General features: G+C 35.4%; 1 protein-coding gene across 2 annotated transcripts in view; it reads right to left on the reverse strand.

Annotated features, from left to right (window-relative positions):
* w (eye pigment precursor family transporter white) overlaps positions 1-19,118 on the reverse strand; it is a 47,711-nt gene that overhangs the window by 19,026 nt on the left and 9,567 nt on the right. For both annotated transcript variants that reach the window (XM_076470166.1, XM_076470165.1), the window contains exons 4-9: positions 18,409-18,457; positions 16,704-16,890; positions 14,685-14,756; positions 12,841-12,939; positions 3,663-3,901; positions 1,169-1,271 (exon numbers count right to left, since the gene is read on the reverse strand). In XM_076470166.1, the coding sequence (XP_076326281.1) occupies positions 1,169-1,271; positions 3,663-3,901; positions 12,841-12,939; positions 14,685-14,756; positions 16,704-16,890; positions 18,409-18,457 (749 nt within the window). The remainder of the gene's footprint in view (positions 1-1,168; positions 1,272-3,662; positions 3,902-12,840; positions 12,940-14,684; positions 14,757-16,703; positions 16,891-18,408; positions 18,458-19,118) is intronic.

The following is a 19,118-nucleotide window of genomic DNA, read 5'->3' on the forward strand; positions in this document are numbered from 1 at the left end:
CACTATGTAAAACAAATGTTGTTCCTGGATAGTATGTGTTATTATTTAATTGCTTTGTGACCTGGATAATGAAATCTAGAAATTAACCTATTTTCTGTGTAAAAACGGGCAAATTTGCACATTTTCATTTGCATAAGGTCTGAATAAAACAACATATCAATCAAGATTTACACGTATTTATACTAAAGTTATACATAAACGAACTAAAATGTTCAGAAGTGAGTAGTTTTTCGAGATTTGCGACTGTAATGTAAATCACTTTCACGTATCAGCCCCCAAATATTGTCTCCCATCATGTTTTCGTTATATACGCTCCTAGGTTACAAAAGCACAGTTTGAAGAGAAAAATAGGTCTTTTCCACTTACTTTAGACATAAGTAATTGGGAATAACACTTTCTGCCCAGGAACAAGAAAAAGTAAAAATTTTGTTACATAGTGTTATATTTGTGGCGCTTTTACAAACCACGCTGAACCTATGTTCAGATGGGTCAGCGTTAAATGTATGTACTTACAACCATAAAATCTGGGGTTCGATTCGCCAAGGTGCAGGTCAGAGTGCAAATAATCCATTGCGTAGTTTTACAATAAATAAAACAATAGCTGTACATTTTGTGGTTGATAAAATACTTCACTTTATCAAAAATATTATTGAAAAAATTTAAGAGAAACGAAAGCAATGCATTAAATACGATATTATCAGTTCAAATGTATTGGTATTAAGGTTTGTGTTAGACTGATATTACTAATAATCGCACACACCACCAACATGTTAATTTTCCCAGAGGTTAGCGTGTTTGACACACTCGTTTTATAGCACTTGGCTGTAATGCAATATCTGATCGCTTTTCTAGGATGCTGCGGGCAAATAAAGGACATTGTGTTATTACTCTACTAAGTGGTCATTTTGTTAAGGTGACCCTCCACAGAAGCACACACATTAATGATGAGAAACATTTGAATATTGACTTCGACAGCTTTAGATCCAAATAGTTGTAGCTAGACGACTTCATACATACTGAGGACCCTAATCACATGTTTATGAATGTACTTAGAAATGTATACGTGTTCCACGTGATGTGCATACGTAGAAATACATTTAAAGTTTAATAAGCTTGATACTGAATAACGGACTGGACATCGTGTTCATACAGCATAGTGAGTACTCACGTGTATTTCTCGCCGACATTCCTCCTCTCGTCCAGGGGTCACTGCAAGAGTATGAATGAAAAAATCTGCTGGGTTGAAGTTCCTTGGACACTGCTTTCCAATACTAGAAACAACAGGTTTTGTTCAGAATCATTTTGAAATAGATGCAAGGACAGTCATGTTAATATCGTTCAACTGGGTCTATACAACAATAATCACATTGGTTGTTCAACTAGATCTATACAACAATATTCACATAGATTGCTCAATTGGATCCGTACAACAATAGTCATATAGATTGCTCAGTTGGATCCGTACAACAATAGTCACATAGATTGTTCAATTGGATCCGTACAATAATAGTTACATAGATTGTTCAATTGGATCCTTATAACAACATTCACATTGATTACTCAACTGGATCCGTAAAACAATAGTTGCATTGGTTGTTCAACTGGATCCGTACAACAATAGTCACATAGATTGCTCAATTGGATCCGTACAACAATAGTCGTATAGATTGCTCAGTTGGATCCTTAGAAGAACATTCAAATTGATTGTTCAACTGGATCCGTAAAACAATAGTCACATTGATTGTTCAACTGAATCTATACAACAATGGTCACATTGATTATTCGATTGGATATATACAACAACAGCCGCATTCAGTGGCTAAAAATTTTTGTGGGCCCTACATCCCACGTAATTTTAGATATAATAAAGTTATAAATGGACCCCATTAAGACCATAGACCCTGGAGCTGAGCTCCCTCTAGCCTCTTCCTAAATAAGCCACTGATCACATTGTTTCTAAACTATATCCAAAAAAAAAAAGTCATATAGATTGTTCAGTTAGGTCCGTACAATAATAGTGACAATGCTTGGTCAACCGGATCCATAGAACAATAGTCACACTGATTGATCAACTACATTCATACAAAAATAGCTATAGTGTTTGATCAACTGGATCCATAAAAAAGTTACACTGATTGTTCAACTGGATCCGTACAACAATAGTCACTTTGATTTTTCAACTGGATCCGTACAAGAAAAGTCATATTGATTGTTGAATTAGATCTATACAACGATAGTTACACTGATTGCCAAACTGGATCCGTACAACAACAGTAACATTGATATTTGAATTGGATCTTTACCAGGGTACAATTAGCTTTACTTCCAAAATATAATAAAACTTTCTCCATCAAAAGACAAGTTAGATTTATGGGGCCATATGTAATAAATAAAAACAAGTCATATCCTGCAAAATACATTATTCTAAGTAAATAGCCACAAATAATGTACTCTCTAATAAGTGTAAACTAGTGTATGACCTTCTTCACAATTACAAAAAACATAAATTGGATAATGACAATGGATATTCACTACTCAGATGTCCCAGATTAATAAACGTATAATAATAAAAACTACACTGCAATTTTTTGAAAAGTTTTACTTCCTAAAAGGTTTTTGCTGATTGTGACAGGTACCTGGTGGGTATGCACAAATATAGTTTTGTTTTGCTTCATCACGTAGGAACTCTGAGAAATAGACAGTTAACTGTTTGCCGGCAATAACGTATTTAATTGCGTTTATCTTTCCAATACGCTATTAAGTTCAACATAATTAAAAGTGTTTTGCTCCTGATTTTCGTTTGTATTCAATGTCCGGTGCATCACGTTGCAGTTTTCAACAGTAGTCAGCAAGCATTGGCGGATTCCAGTTGCCCTGATATCATTTTTCCATTGTAGCAATGTCCTGGAGAAACTGAAGATTTCGAAGAAACGGTACGTGATGGACAAATTTGGATGTGACTTTCGTGATCAGCAGCCAAAAATCTATAAGAAGCACCCAACAGTGTCCAAGAAGCAAAAACTTTGCTGTGCAGTGATATCAGTTGGGGGTTATTAGGGTTGCTTCAAAGAAACAATATAATAAACAGTACCTTTGATAAGTATTTTGTCAGAATTATCAGAAAATATCGTATACAAAGCACTTATTAGTTTATATTTGTCTCGTTTGTTATCAAGTACAAAGCTGAACAATGGGCTAATTGCACTGTGCCAACCACAGGTGTCGCAAACCAGGTTTATTGTATTATAATCATTCAGAAATACCACTGAGCTTCACCTGGGGATGGAGTGGAGGTTCGTCTTCTATAAAGCAAAATTTATAGGGATTGATTTACGGTCAGATTAAGATCATAATAGAAATGGTGTTTCATTTTGAATTCAAACAAAATACTCATCCTAGTACAAACATTTATGATAAAGCTCATTAGAGAAATGAGAAAAATGAACAACGATTAAATGCCAAAAGGAACGTTACTTGTCCAGCAATACTCCCTTCGACCAGATGTTCCAATAAGTGAGTTTATGGTATATATTGCACAATCCAGAAGAAATATTTTCTTCTTCTGTGCCTGAAAATGTTTGTAGATATGAAAAACGTTTATTACACGGGTTTGCCCATTTGGTTTGAAGATAAGCTAACGTACCCTCATAGTGAACTCTTACCTTTCAAAGAAACTAAAAGCAGACACGGCACTTCCCATGTAAGCAACTCTTCCCTCTGCCATTAGTAGAATCTGATCAAACATAGCATACACCTCAGAAGATGGTTGGTGGATGGTGCAGATTATGGTACGTCCACTGGTGGCCAAGTCTTTTACTACACTAATAACGCTTTGGGCCATGAATGAGTCCAATCCAGACGTGGGTTCGTCGCAGAACATCAGGGATGGATTGGTTAATATCTGAAAGTTAAACCAACTTACAAATAAATAGAACAAAACGAATAAGTAGTTAACGATTTGGTATTTAGATTAGACTTATACAAAGTATGACTGTAGTTAGCACTAAAGCGATTTCTCTACAGCTTCTAATATGCGATAGAGAAAGTTATAAACTACGTGGCTCTTTATTGAGTCTCGGGTTTATTCATCATATTCTACTGACAAATATAACTACCATTAACAGTCTATTTCCAATCTATCCATTAATTCAAACAAAACTACTTAATAACAAACATGTTTCTCTTACAATTTATGACTCTTCCACCATTTACAAGGACTGTTTGCTTGTTTGTTTTTTTGAATTTCGCACAAAGCCACTCGAGGGCTATTTGCGCTAGCCATCCCTAATTTAGCAGTGTGAGACTGGAGGGAAGGCAGCTAGTCATCACCACCCACCGCCAACTCTTGGGCTGCTCTTTTACCAACGAATAGTGGGATTGACCGTAACATTATAACGCCCCCACGGCTGAAAGGGCGAGCATGTTTGGTGCGACGGGGATTCGAACCCGCGACCCTCAGATTACGAGTCGAACGACTTAACCCACCTGGCCATGCCGGGCACCCATTTATAAGGAGAATGGGGAAAAACAAAACAAGTTGCAGATACTGTGAAAAAGTTTGACTTTTTGGAACTAATGTTTCACGAAACTAGAAAGATCTCATCTTAAGAGAAACATTGAGACAAAAATATGTTTCTTTAGATACAAATACAATGCACGTGTGTATATTTAGTTGTATTTTACTTTAATACGAGAAATTTGATTAATTCCAGATGATCAGTCTATCACACTTGTTTCATGAAAAGAAACAAGTACACGTTTAATTAAAAAAAGAAACAACTACACGTATTTAATTAAGAAAAGAAACTACACGTGTTTAATTAAAAGAGAGACAATTAAACGTGTTTTATTGAAACAAGCGACAACTACACGTGTTTAATTAAAAAAGAAACACATGCGCATTTAATTAAAGAATCAAGTACACATGCTTTATTAAAGAAAAGGGACAACTACACGTGTTTTATTTAAAAAGAGACAATTACACGTGTTTAGTGTTACGGAGAAATATTTTGAATTTCTATTTATGCGTATAACTGATATGGTTGTAGACGAAGAAGAAAACGGACATGTTTTTCTTTTCAAAGCGAAATACATAAGGACTGACGTCGTCACCATTCAAAGTTTAAGTGGAGTGACTTCCAGAAACTTCCATTAATAACGATCTTATGTTCTTCAACATCCTTTAACAGAATCTGTAGGAAGCCATCAACCCAAAGTTTCATTGGAGCTTTCGTACAGTAAATTAATTAATTATGAACAATATTAGTTATTTTTAACAGCTAAATAAGTTATAGAAAAAAACATTAAATCACGCTTTGAGTTCTAAACGTATGGTGAAAAAACTGACTTTGGTTAAGAGTTGGCGAAAAGCTAAACTTACAAAGTGGTTGAGACGTGAGAAAAAAAGATATCTGTATCTCACAAAATACCTATCAGTTAAGTTAGCAGAACAGGTTGTATGCTTTACCGATAACCGAAAAAAAATGCAACTTCTGTCTCCACATGAACTTCCTAAGTGTTGTCGACATAAAATAGAAAATCGACGTTAAAAAAAGTACCATTTATTATTTTATACCGCACGTGCAAGATAAGGCAGGTTATATGTTGAGCTTACCACCTGAAACCGATTCGATATAATTACTGCACAAACAACAAATACAGTACTATGATGGAAGCTATCTAGTCGTAACCTGAAACCGGTTGCTGGTCGTAATGATAACACCACACAACAAAGTGTCTGCTTCTTCAACACTGTTGGGTGTTCCTTATAGATTTTTGGCTGCTGATCACGAAAATCACATCCAAATCTGCCCATCACGTACTGTTTCATCAAAATCTTCAGTTTTGTCATGTTTTTTCTTATATTTGTATCTAAAAATTTTCGTTTCTGTAAGATATCAATGAACAATGTTTTGTGCAGTCTGGGCATGTCCAGGCATGAAATCAGCCCATGTTGGAAGCTGTTCTGTGGAAGTATGCAGCCCGGACGTGACTTGGCAAGCCGGAGCCAGCTTGACACTGTGTCAGCAGGCTATAAACGTGGCTTGCATACACAGATGCTGCTCATTGGATTAATATAGACCTTATAGTGTGTACGTATTGTTTCAGGATATAGCATTGCCTCTGTAAATGTTATTGAAGTTTTACAGGACGATTGGTGTCGGTCAATATGTTTCGTCTATGTTGTAACAGCCGCGATACATTCTGCTATATTTGTGGCGAGTATACGCTTGTTCACCAGAGACGCTCAATGACTGCTCTTGTGAAGAAGGCATATCATCTGTACTTCGGCTGTAAAATTGGCGATCAAGACCAGGAATGGGCGCCTCACATTTGTTGTGTGACATGTGCTGTCTGTCTGAGAGCTTGGCTCAGAGACATTCGAAAGAAAATGCCGTTTGCTGTCCCGATGATATGGCGAGAACAGAAAGACCATGTGACAGACTGTTACTTCTGTTTGACTAATGTGTCTGGTTTCTCTGCCAAAAACAAGAAGTCAGTTGAATACTCTAATCTGCCTTCAGCAATGAGACCCGTGCCATATGACGACAGTCTTCCTATTCCGAAACCACCAGAGGAATGGACCTTAGACGAACCAGATGAAGAAACTGCAATGTAGGGAACTGGCAGTGACATTGATCTGGATTTTGAACCGTGTTCCTCATGTGATCCACATCTCATAACACAGTCAGAATTGAACGATCTGGTCAGAAATTTGGGTCTGTTCAAAGCAAAAGCCGAATTGCTGGGTTCGAGACTGCAGGAATGGTGTTTGCTGTCACCAGGTACGAAAATTTCTGTTTTTTCGAAGCCGCCAAGATGATATAACCAAATTCTTTGCACAAGTTGACAGTCTCTGTTTCTGTGTTGACATCGAAGGATTGCTCTCTGCTTTGGGCTGTGACCATGACCCGCAAGAGTGGCGTCTCTCTATTGATTCATCAATGTTAAGCCTCAAAGCTGTTCTGTTACACAATGACAACGTTCACCCTTCAATACCTGTTGGCTATGCAGCACACATGAAAGAAACCTACGAGAACATGGAAATGTTGCTGAAGCACATCCAGTACAGCAAGTACAACTGGAATATCTGTGGAGATCTGAAAGTCGTTACTCTGTTATTGGGATTGTAGCTCAGCTATACAAAGTACTGTTGTTTCATCTGTGAATGGGACAGTCGTGCCAAAGAGTCACGTTATTCTAGACAGAGCTGGCCACTCCGTAAAAAGTTAGTTCCAGGACAAAAAAATGTGGCCCATGAACCGCTTGTCGACCCAGCAAAGATTTTTTTTTGCCTTCTCTTCACATAAAATTGGGACTTATGAAGAATTTCGTGAAAGCAATGAACAAAGAAGGCGGAGGATTTCGTTATTTAAGACAGATGTTCCCAAGAATAACTGAGGCCAAGATCAAAGAGGGCATTTTTTGTTGGCTCTCAGATCAGACATGTTATGAGTGACAAGCGGTTCGAAGATCTGTTAGTTGGGCTGGAAAAAATTGCCTAGAAAGCCTTCAAAGACGTTGTTGACAATTTTCTTGACAATTACAGAGCCCCACATTACATTCAGCTGGTAGACAAACTTCTCAAAGCATACAAAACAATGAAGTGCAACATGTCACTCAAGATTCATTTTCTCCACTCACACTTGGACTTCTTCCTCGCAAATCTCGGTGCTGTCAGTGACAAACACGGTGAAAGGTTTCACCAGGATATTGCTGCAACGGAAAAACGATATCAGGGCAATTGGAATCCGTCAATGCTTGTTGACTGCTGTTGGACACGGCAACATGATGTACCGGACATTGAATACAAACGAAAATCAGGAGAAAAACACTTTTAATTATGTTGAACTTAATAGCGTATTAGAAACATAAACGCAATTAAATACGTTATTGCCGGTAAACAGTTAACTGTCTATTTCTCAGAGTTCCTACGTGATGAAGCAAAACCAAAACTATATTTGTGCATACCCACCAAGTACCTGTCACAATCAGCAAAAACTTTTCAAAAAAATTGTTGTGCAGTGTTATTGGATTGTCTTTCACGTGGGTACTTTTCCAGATAGTCTAATTTTGTTTACTGTGGTCAGAACTGGACAAACAGAACCTGGAACATACTGGAATGTCCAACCGTCATGTCATTAAATATAAATGTTGAAGGTATCCTGCATTATACAAAATTTATAATTAAAAAACAACTGAACTAGGATACAAAATACATTATGATGCCAGGCTAACGGTGATGAAACGTTCTTTGTAAATGATGCATTTTTACATCCCATTCTAGCTGTATTTTTTAATTTAAAAATTGACGTCAGGTAGCTCAAAAACTGTCCCCCCCTTCTCTGGCTATGGGGAGTATAATGAGTGATTCTTAACGATGAAACAGCAAACTCCAAAATTATAGGGTAGACAAGTTAAAGAACCTTACCTTATTGGTCTGTTGTCCAATCACTGTCATAAAAGTGATTCTTCCATTGACCAATAGGACTGCTTCAAGATGCACAAATCTTCAGTTTTTGTTATAACTGATGCAAAACTGTAATCTACTTAAATAAAGTTATAATATCTACTTCTCTGTGTATTTGTTTTCTTATAAAACACTGGAAAAGAGTATGTATCTGGTTTTTAAAAAATGATTTTGCACTTTGTTTTGTCTCGTATATTGGACAATAGTTTATTTTTTATTTGTTTATTTAAATGTCAGTCAGAACTCGTGCATTAAATGGGACAGGTTTGCTGAGAATTAAATGAAGATTATTAATATCATTACTTTTTTGTTACTGAATACTACGAGAGGTCTCAGAATTTGTATATTGCCCCAAGCCCCAGAGTGTACAAGACCAATTCTATTTGCTCTACAGCCTTTATCCGAGTTGTAGATTTATTCATGTTCGATTTGTTACTGTTAATAGACCTGATTACAGATGTATTTGAAAGCGTCTTTCATGACGACGCTTCTGATAAACAACATCTACTACCACTCCCCTTTGAAAGTCGGAGCGATCCTTGCTCTTCCCCTTTGAAGCACAGACTAATCATAATCACACTGTGTTTCTGTATTTATAACGAAACCTCAATCATTCAAATGTCGTCAATCTCTTTTATAATTACACCATGTAACAAAATTTTTACTTTTTCCCGTTCCTGGACAGAAAATGTTATTTCTCAATTGCTTATGCCTAAAGTAAGTGGAAACAACCTATTTTTCTCTTCAAACTTTGCTTTTGTGACCTGGGAGCGTATAACGAAAACATGATGGGAGACTATATTTGGGGGCTGATACGTGAAAGTGATTTACATGACAGTCGCAAATCTCGTAAAATTACTCACTTCTAAACATTATTTTTTTCGTTTATGTATAACTTTAGTATAAATACATGTAAATCTTGACTCATATGTTGTTTTATTGAGACCTTATGTAAATGAAAATGTACAAATTTGCCCGTTTTTACATAGAAAATAGGTTAATTTCTAAATTTCATTATCCAGGTTACAAAAGCAAAGTTTGAAGGAAATAATGGCCATTTTCTGTACTTTTGCAACATAAGCAATTAAGTAATAACACATACTATCCAGGAACAAAATTTGTGTTACTTGGTGTTATAAACCAACAAAGAGTTCGAAATATACGTGTTGAGGCAATAAACTAGTTAATCAATGTATGAACTACATTGAAATTCCTTTAGTGTATGTGTGTGTGTCTTCTTATAGCAACGCCACATTGGTTTATCTGTTACGTTCACCGAGGGAAATCGAACCCCTGCTTTTAGCGCTGTAAATCCGTAGAGTTACTGCTGTACTAGCGGTGGACAATTCCTTTAGAACTTAATTTGACAAATTGATTTGGTATGTAGATCTCGAAAGAGATTTTTAAATTTTGGTATTTACATACGAACCGGGAATATCTATTAATTCTTGGCCATCGTAATAAGCAGGTTAATTTGTCTTATCTTAGCCATCATATTAAAAACATACTTGTTCATTTATTATATTCGAAGCAGCAAATAATAAACACAGTTTACCACATTTCAGTCAATATGTAGTATGTAGTAAATACATTTATCGTATTTTGGTTAATATACAATAAAATGCTTCTTTAATCACACTTGTTTGTTATATGACAGAAAATATGTTTGTTTGTTTGTTTTTGATTTCGCGCAAAGCTGCACGAAAGCTATCTGCGCTAGCCGTCCATAATTTAGCCGCGTAAGACTAGAGGGAAAGCATCTAGTCATCACGACCGATTGCTAACTCTCAGGCTACTCTTTTACCAATGAATAGTGAGATTGACCGTCATATTATAACACCGTCACCGCTGAAAGGGCGAGTATCTTTGGTGTGACGGGGATTCGAACCTCCAGATTACGAGTCGAATGCCTTAACCGGTTAACCTGATCATGCCGGGCCTATGAGAGGAAATATACATGATAAATCCCCACAAAATTCATTAATACAATTTACTCCCAATGTGTGGATCAAGAGCACCCAAAACCTGAAACGCAACAGCGCCTGCGCAGAGATTAAACTAAGATAACCATTTAAATTTCACACTTCTTCACCCTCTCTTGTAACATGCAAGAAAATAAAAATTAGTTTTAGTTTCAGGGCTGATCCTACTGACAGATTTTAAGTTCAGGGCTGATCCTACTGACAAATTTAATTTCAGGGCTGATCCTACTGACATATTTTAACTTCAGGGCTGATCCTACTGACAGATTTAATTTCAGGGCTGATCCTATTGACAGATTTTGAATTTTCTATTATTCCTCTAAGACTGAGAAGCACGTTTTCAGGGTTTATAGCGCTAAGAGTCAAGACTCGATTCCCAGAGCGGAGATAGCATGTTGTGTATCTTTGAAATATAACAATGAAAATACAGTTAAATTTCTAATAATAAACAACGTGGAATTTCCACACTTTGAGTTTCTGTCTTTCCTTGAATTTCAGAAACAAATTTGATTGAAAAAACAACATTTCTTTATTAGATACTTTTATACAAAATTTTATCAGAAGTTTGAAATAAACATAAACTGATATAAAGTAACACACAGAAAATGTATTTTATCCAAACTATACGCTAATGCCGCATCTGTTCAACAAGGGTATTGTTGAAAACTGTTTAAAGGTGAATTTTCAACAAATTTAATAATTGCCTTAGAAACTGTATTTTGGTTAGGTATAATTCCTGTGTGGTTGCCATATTTTTAAACACTTTAGTTTTTGAGTAAAAAAGGAAACAAAATATGCGGGTCCTCGAACTCAAGTTCTCGGTCGTTCGGCTGTTTCCGTGACGTTTTACAACTATGACATATTAGTTGCCAAACACGCTTCGTTGCGCGCCGACCATTTTGTTCTTTTCAGTGCTGGTGTTTTAGGCAAATCTATCGGTGCTTTTTTCGGATTACATACTTTGTGAGACAATTTTTTGTCTTGATATTGCTACTTTATCTTTGTTTTATGATAACATGATTTACTGCGTTGCTTATGGTTATAAAAACGGTTCGGCATCGCCAAAAGCTTCTTTTCGTTTCGTGCAAGGAGAAGGAACCGGCAAGGTGGCGACAGTGGGTGCGGATGGTCAACAGGAAGAACTGGACACCTTCACACCATGCAAAGCTTTGTCAAGATCACTTTGAACGCTCATGTTTTGTGTCGGATCCCACTGTTTTGGATTCCCTGGGTTTCAATCCAGGCAGGTTGAGACTGAAAAAACCATCGGCAGTAGACAGGATCGTCTTAACCATCTTTCCTTGTGTAGAGCTGAGAAATGATCTCAGCCTGCAGCATACAGATTCCACCCCTCTGAAACCATCTCTTACCATCACGAAAAGAACAAACTTAAATGTATGTGTGCAGTATAAAGCGATAAACAATAACTAGTATAATATAATAATTTAAAAAGTACAAGTTTTTTAAGAATGTAACTAGACATACACATTTCACATTCATGAGCGTGTTTTGCATTTGTGGCACCTGAAAGTCGGTGAAACCTTGATTTCCTAGTCTAGACAGTGGACAAATCTATCCCAAGTAGAGTATATTCCAAGTTTAAAAGCTGGTAGATGATTCTGTAGATGTTTTTGTATCATTTTACATGTGGAAAAGTTTGAAGAATACCATTTTTCAAACTTAACATTTCAAGATAAATTGAAATAAGACTATGTCTTGAACATGTTGAAGTAATCAAGTACATGTTATGCATTAAAAAAAAAAAACATTGTAGACTTGTAAACAATCAAATATAAACTCCATAACATATTTCCATAACTCATCATAATAAAATTAATCTTAACACAGTACTTTGACGTTGTCATATTAAATTAAATCTCATAAGCCTCATAAAGCATGTTGTTTTAATATATAATCTTTTTTCTTCAGTATCACTCACAGTTCCGCTACTCTCGCTCGTGGAACTGTCTTCATCACTAAAACTTGTCAGATCTGTGTCAAAAGTAACTGTTCTAGGTTCGTTCAGAGTAGGTTCGAATTGATATGGTGCTACTCGACACTGTTCAGAACACAAAGTCAAAACAGACTCCGCCTCTGTTTCTCCGTATGCACTGGCCATGTTTATTTACATTCAACGCGCTGGCGTTGGCGGTTTGTTTGGCAACTATTACGTCACAGTACTTTTCCTAGCGGCAAACGTAAAAACTAAAACGTTCGGATTGCCGCTCGGAAAGGGCTCTTTCTGCACCAAGTTCTATGTTTCATTTATTAGCACATATGTTTTATTAAACATGTGATCCTGCAAAATTAATCAGTATGAGTAGTTATTTTGACTGCAAAGTTTTCTTTTTCTGTAAAATTCACCTTTAAAAAACCCAGAAGTCTTACCTCTGAAGCGAAAGCCAGTCGTTTTTTCTCTCCGCCCGATATTCCTTTTATCCGGCTTGGTAAACCAATTGTCGTATTTTCACATTTCTTTAAACCTAACTAAGACAGAGAGATAAAATGTGTCATTTAATAACAGCTTTCTAAAATTTTAGAAATAACAGACACTATATTAGATATCAACAAGAGTGACTAAAGTGGTAATTTCTTTAAAACGATCATCACATAAAGAGAATCAACTTTAAATACAACCTGCACTACAAATTTTTAAAATTTCGAACAACGTAAAACCTAGAGACTTATATGACGGACAGACTCTCAACTTTACCAGAGCGTATCCAGTAAAAAATGACTATTAATTATTACTAATAATTTCCTTCATAAAAATAAAGGTACTTGAAAAAATAATAAAAATATATATTAGAACATACTATCTTTTACATATTAAATATTGACAACAAATAGAAAATAATATCGTTCACCTACTAAATACTGACAACAAATAGAACTTTCCCACATTAAATATTAACAAACAGACCACACGTTCACACGTTAAATATTGACAGTATATAGAACATATTACTGTTCACACACTAAATATTAACAAATAGAACATACTATCATTCATTCATTAAATATTGTCAAAATTATTATAATATCAATTTCAAACTAATTTAGTGAACTCGTAGTAAACACATAGTAAACAGTGATCGTGTTCTGAATGTCTGATTCACAGACTGCAAGTTCCAAGTTTGAATCCCAACATCAAATATGGTAATTCCACATTTTGTTGGTGAAAGAAAAGCCCGAGTTGGCGGTGTGCAATGTTGTCTGTAACTGCTAAATTAGGGGAGGTTTGCGCAGATAGCCCTCGTGCAGTTTTAAGCATGATGGAATATCTATGATATGCCCACCATGGTTATCGAAACTATCAATAAACGATTTTTCTTTGACGTAAGCCAGTTGAGATACATGACCAAATGTTGTCGTTAACAACGACAATGCACAATTAATGCAATCTCGATGATTTAAGGTTTTTTTCTCATTTCTCTGTGATAAATTATTAATATTAATTACCATTTTTCTTTTGCTGAGTGGTAATAATTATAACTGAAACGTTTTTATGTCCCTGTAAAAGTTAATAAATAAATAAAAAAACAAATAGAGTTAAGAGGTGTGTTGAGGCTACACTTATGTTATTATGAAGATAATATTTCAGGCTTGTTCTTGGTTTGAACTTAGAATAAAGCTACTCAAGTCTATCTGTGATAGCCGTCGCTACATTAACAGTGATAGACTAGACGAATATAGTTTATAACACCTACCGTCAACCCTTTGGCTACTGTTTACAAACGGATAATGAGATTAATCACAACCTATAACGCCCCCACAGCCGAAAGGACAAGAATATTTGAATATGTGATTCGAATCGACAACCTTCTGATTATGAGTCGAGTACCCTAACAACCAGACCATCCTAGGCCCCCATTACCAGACAATGCTGCGCCTCCGTTACCAGATCATGCTAGGCCTCATTTACCAGGTTATGCTAGGCCTCAATTACCAGGTCATGCTAACCCTCCATTACCAGATCATGCAATAATGGAGCATACTACTATGTTAAGCCTACATTTCAGGGACTTGATGTGGTTTTATATTTATTATTACAACAACTTACGGTATCTCCATCCCAGCGTCATTTCTTTTAACACCTTAAAACTGGAACATCAGTCACAGAGAATCAATTTTCTTTAATAAACAAACACATACCGCAAACATTGTGTTGCACCTGGTTCTTAAAACTACGTAAATACTCTCGACAGAAGTTTTTGGTAGATTCCATTTACCTCAATCAAAACTTCGTTAATTCGACGTTCTCGGGCTTCTTTCGTCACTCTCTTATCCATTCTTAGCATCGCCTATGCCGTGGAAATAACACAACAATAATTATAAAACTTGGTAAAAAAACAATAAAGTAAACACAAATAACACAACAATAATTATAAAACTTGGTAAAAAAAACAATAAAGTAAACACAAATAACACAACAATAATTATAAAACTTGGAAAAAAACAATAAAGTAAACACAAATAACACAACAATAATTATAAAACTTGGTAAAAAAGCAGCAAAGCAAACACAAATAACACAACAATAATTATAAAACTTGGTAAGAAAACAACAAAGCAAACACAAATTACATAAGAATAATTATAAAACTTGGTATAAAACAATAAAGGAAACACAAATAACACAACAATAATTATAAAACTTGGTAAAAAATAACAAAGCAAACACAAATTACACAACAATAATTATAAAAGTTGGTAGAAACAACAAAGCAAAGACAAATTACACAACAATAATTATAAAACTTGGTAAAAAACAATAAAGTAAACACAAATAACACAACAATAATTATAAAACTTGGTAAAAACAATAAAGTAAACACAAATAACACAACAATAATTATAAAACTTGGTAAAAAACAACAAAGCAAACACAAATTACACAACAATAATTATAAAACTTGGTAGAAAAGAACAAAGCAAACACAAATTACACAACAATAATTATAAAACTTGGTAAAAAACAATAAAGTAAACACAAATAACACAACAATAATTATAAAACTTGGTAAAAAATAACAAAGCAAACACAAATTACACAACAATAATTATAAAAGTTGGTAGAAACAACAAAGCAAAGACAAATTACACAACAATAATTATAAAACTTGGTAAAAAACAACAAAGTAAACACAAATTATACAACAATAATTATAAAACTTGGTAGAAAAGAACAAATAAACCTTGACGTTTATGCGTGATTTATAGATTTGTTTTCACTTATAACTAGCGGATTGCCGGCAAACTTAGAGGAAAATAGTGACGTAATGGGGTCTTCTTTCAAGTCTCATACTCCCATGCCACCCCTGCTTGGGTTTCTACGACTTTCCCGAGCGTTGTGCCCGTGTATAACTGGCGAATTATTGGATCGATTGTCACTAAACCTGGTATATAACCCTTAAGGCTCCTTCGGGTAGTGACATGGGATGGTTGATGTTCGGATCTGCCCCCCACCTCTTCACTATGTTTTCAGTACGTTAGATTGTAATTTAATTAAAATGTTCCTTTACATTTTCGTGTTGATCGAACAATGTAAAATTTTATTTTCTCTTTTCATTAATTCGTGAAGGTTTCATACTTCTGTACGGAATTATGAACTTTTTGAGTATACAAATGCCAACTTTATAATATTGCACAATCATTGTAAAAGTTTTCAGTTTATCTGAGAAACAAACACAATGTTTTACTGGTAATTTTGCATTATGGTTAGATGGTTTGTTCTAATACTATAGATGTAGTTTTATAAATAATTTTCTTCACGTAGTATATATAGCCTACATAATTTTATTTTCCAGTTTTGTTGATTGTATAAACTGATACTAAACACTTTACACACGAACAAGATTATACCTTATCAAGTTGTGATAAAAACTTGAATGCTAATAATGGGGTTACGGCCGAAAACATCGATAACAAATACTATTAAGGATATATAACCGTACAACCATTGCATATTAATCATTATAATTTTGTACCGTATGATATTACAATAAAGCAGTATTTTCAATTAGTTACATTATTTACTAGGTTCTTGCTCTCCAGTTTTGACCTACAATAAAGCTAGCTTGTTCTCTTCAGATGTTATCGATAATATTAACAGGCAAAAAAATAAACATATTCTCAACATCTATTTCTGAATGAAATAATATAGATGTTTAATATTCGAGGCGTCAAGCAATCTGTGGGACAACAGAAACTCGCTGTGTCATCTACAGAAGCTTAAAAGAGCCACTTACGTTAAACATCAGATGTTCTTTAACAGTTAACGTGCCAATAAACAAGTCTTCCTGCTGTACATAGGCAGAGAGATGAGCTATTGATCTTCCTACTGGCTGTCTGTTCAGGCGGACAGATCCTTGGACGATAAAGTTACCTAGATTACGGCCTGTTAGCACATTTAGAAGTGTTGTTTTTCCGGCTCCGCTGAAAACACAGGAGATCAAAATAAGCTATGTTTATATTACCTGGTGTAATAAATATTTAACCATTAAGTTGTAGGACCATATAGGCAATCGTACCACATGTTACGTGATGTAATGATTATTCAACCATTAAGCAGTAGGACCACATAGGCTTTCGTACTACATGTTACATGATGTAATGATTATTTAACCATTAAGCTGTAGGACCATATAGGCTATCGTACTACATGTTACATGATGTAATGATTATTTAACCATTAAGCTGTAGGACCACATAGGCTTTCGTACTACATGTTACATGATGTAATGATTATTTAACCATTAAGCTGTAGGACCACATAGGCTTTCGTACCACATGTTACCTGATGTAATGATTATTTAACCATTAAGCTGTAGGACTATATAGGCTATCGTACCACATGTTACCTGATGTAATGATTATTTAACCATTAAGCTGTAAAACCACATAGACTATCGTACCACATGTTACCTGATGTAATGATTATTTAAACATTAAGCTTTAGGACCACAAAGGCTGGCCATTACATTTAATGAAACTCTAGTTCTTTCTACAGGCGATCCACTCTTCAGTTGCCTAAATCTGTCCCTGATGTTACCTGTTGAACATTTCACGGTTTTTATACTAAGTCAGCATCGAACTTACTTCCCTACAGATCAAATCTAATTTATTCATTAAAAAAGATTTAACTATGTTTAAAGCCATTTCTTGGATGTCCAAGCTTTGATTAATATTTCTTGGTTGTACAGCTCTAGCTAGTCTTCCGATAATTTGTGGTAAGACTAAAGGCCTATTGAACTGAAAATCTGATTTCGATACCCGTAATTCACAGAGCACAAATAGCCCCTTGTGCAGCTTTGCAGTTAACAAAGAACAAAGATATGTTGAGAACTATTATTACTGATATAGTGAGTTAATACTTGTTACCGTTGCAGTGAGATAATATTGTTGGAGACATAGTGAGGTAATATTGTTACAGATACAGTGAGGTAATGTGACGTAATTAAAGCAAACAGTTACTTTTGATTTTACATTCTTGTTCTACATGGCCAGCTGATTAAGGCGCTTGATTCGTAATCTGAGAGTCGCGAGTTCGAATTCCTGTTGCACCACACATGCTCGCCCTTTCAGCTGGGAGCGTTATAATGTGGCGGTCAATCCCACTATTCGTTGGTAAAAGAGTAGCCCAAGAGTTGGCGGTGGGTGGTGATGACTAGCTACCTTTCCTCTAGCCTTACACTGTTAAAGTAAGGACGGCTACCACAGATAGTCCTCGTGTAGCTTTGCGCGAGTCCCCCCGCTAGTGCGGCGGTAAGTCTTCGGATATACAACGCTAAAATCAGGGGTTCGATTCCCCTCGGTGGGCTCAGCAGATAGCCCGATGTGGCTTTGCTATAAGAAAAAAAACACACACACACGCTTTGCGCGAAATTCAAAAAACAAACAAACAGAACTCTAATTCTAGTGACTTATTAATTAATAAAGGGAACTTGTACTTACCTAGCACCCAATATGGCGAGTAACTGCCCTGGCTTCACTTCACCACTAACTAATACAGAATACATACATACAAACGTTTATACTTGCGTCTGAAATGATGTATGATCTACACAACAGCTACTAGATCATGTACCTGATATTCATACATAAACGATAACATTTAAAGTTCTAAATGTAACGAAGAGAGACCAGCACTGTAACACAATAAATCAGATATCTTTTCTCTTTTTTAAATATTATTAACTCTTACTAACCAATTGGTTTTAATGAACAAAAACATTAAGAAAACGCACGTCCAAAACAGTCTAGCACAAAAAAAAAAAAAAATAAAAAAATTCAAGTACGTAAAATGATAGACCCGCTTCATCCAAACCCTGAAATTTAAACTTGTGATGACTGTATAATAATAAAATACAAACAAAACGTTGTATTGTGAACAGAAGTAGCTGGGATTCACTATCCTAGATGGAGATAAAATTCGTTTTAACATAAACAATAAATCTTAACACAGCAGCAGAAAGTTAAGTTCAAAGGTGGGTTGCTATCTGCACTGGAATCCAGCCCACGGTTTTAGGGTTGCAAGTCCATCAACGTACCGCTGATCTACTGGGAAGGGGATATGATACCAAACATTGTGATATGAATTGCGTGATTTTAGTAGCTACATTACATTGATTTGAAAATAACCACAATTTTAGAGTTAGTCGAGG

This window comes from Tachypleus tridentatus, chromosome 12 (genome assembly GCF_004210375.1).
Source record: "Tachypleus tridentatus isolate NWPU-2018 chromosome 12, ASM421037v1, whole genome shotgun sequence".
Lineage (NCBI taxonomy): Eukaryota > Metazoa > Arthropoda > Merostomata > Xiphosura > Limulidae > Tachypleus > Tachypleus tridentatus.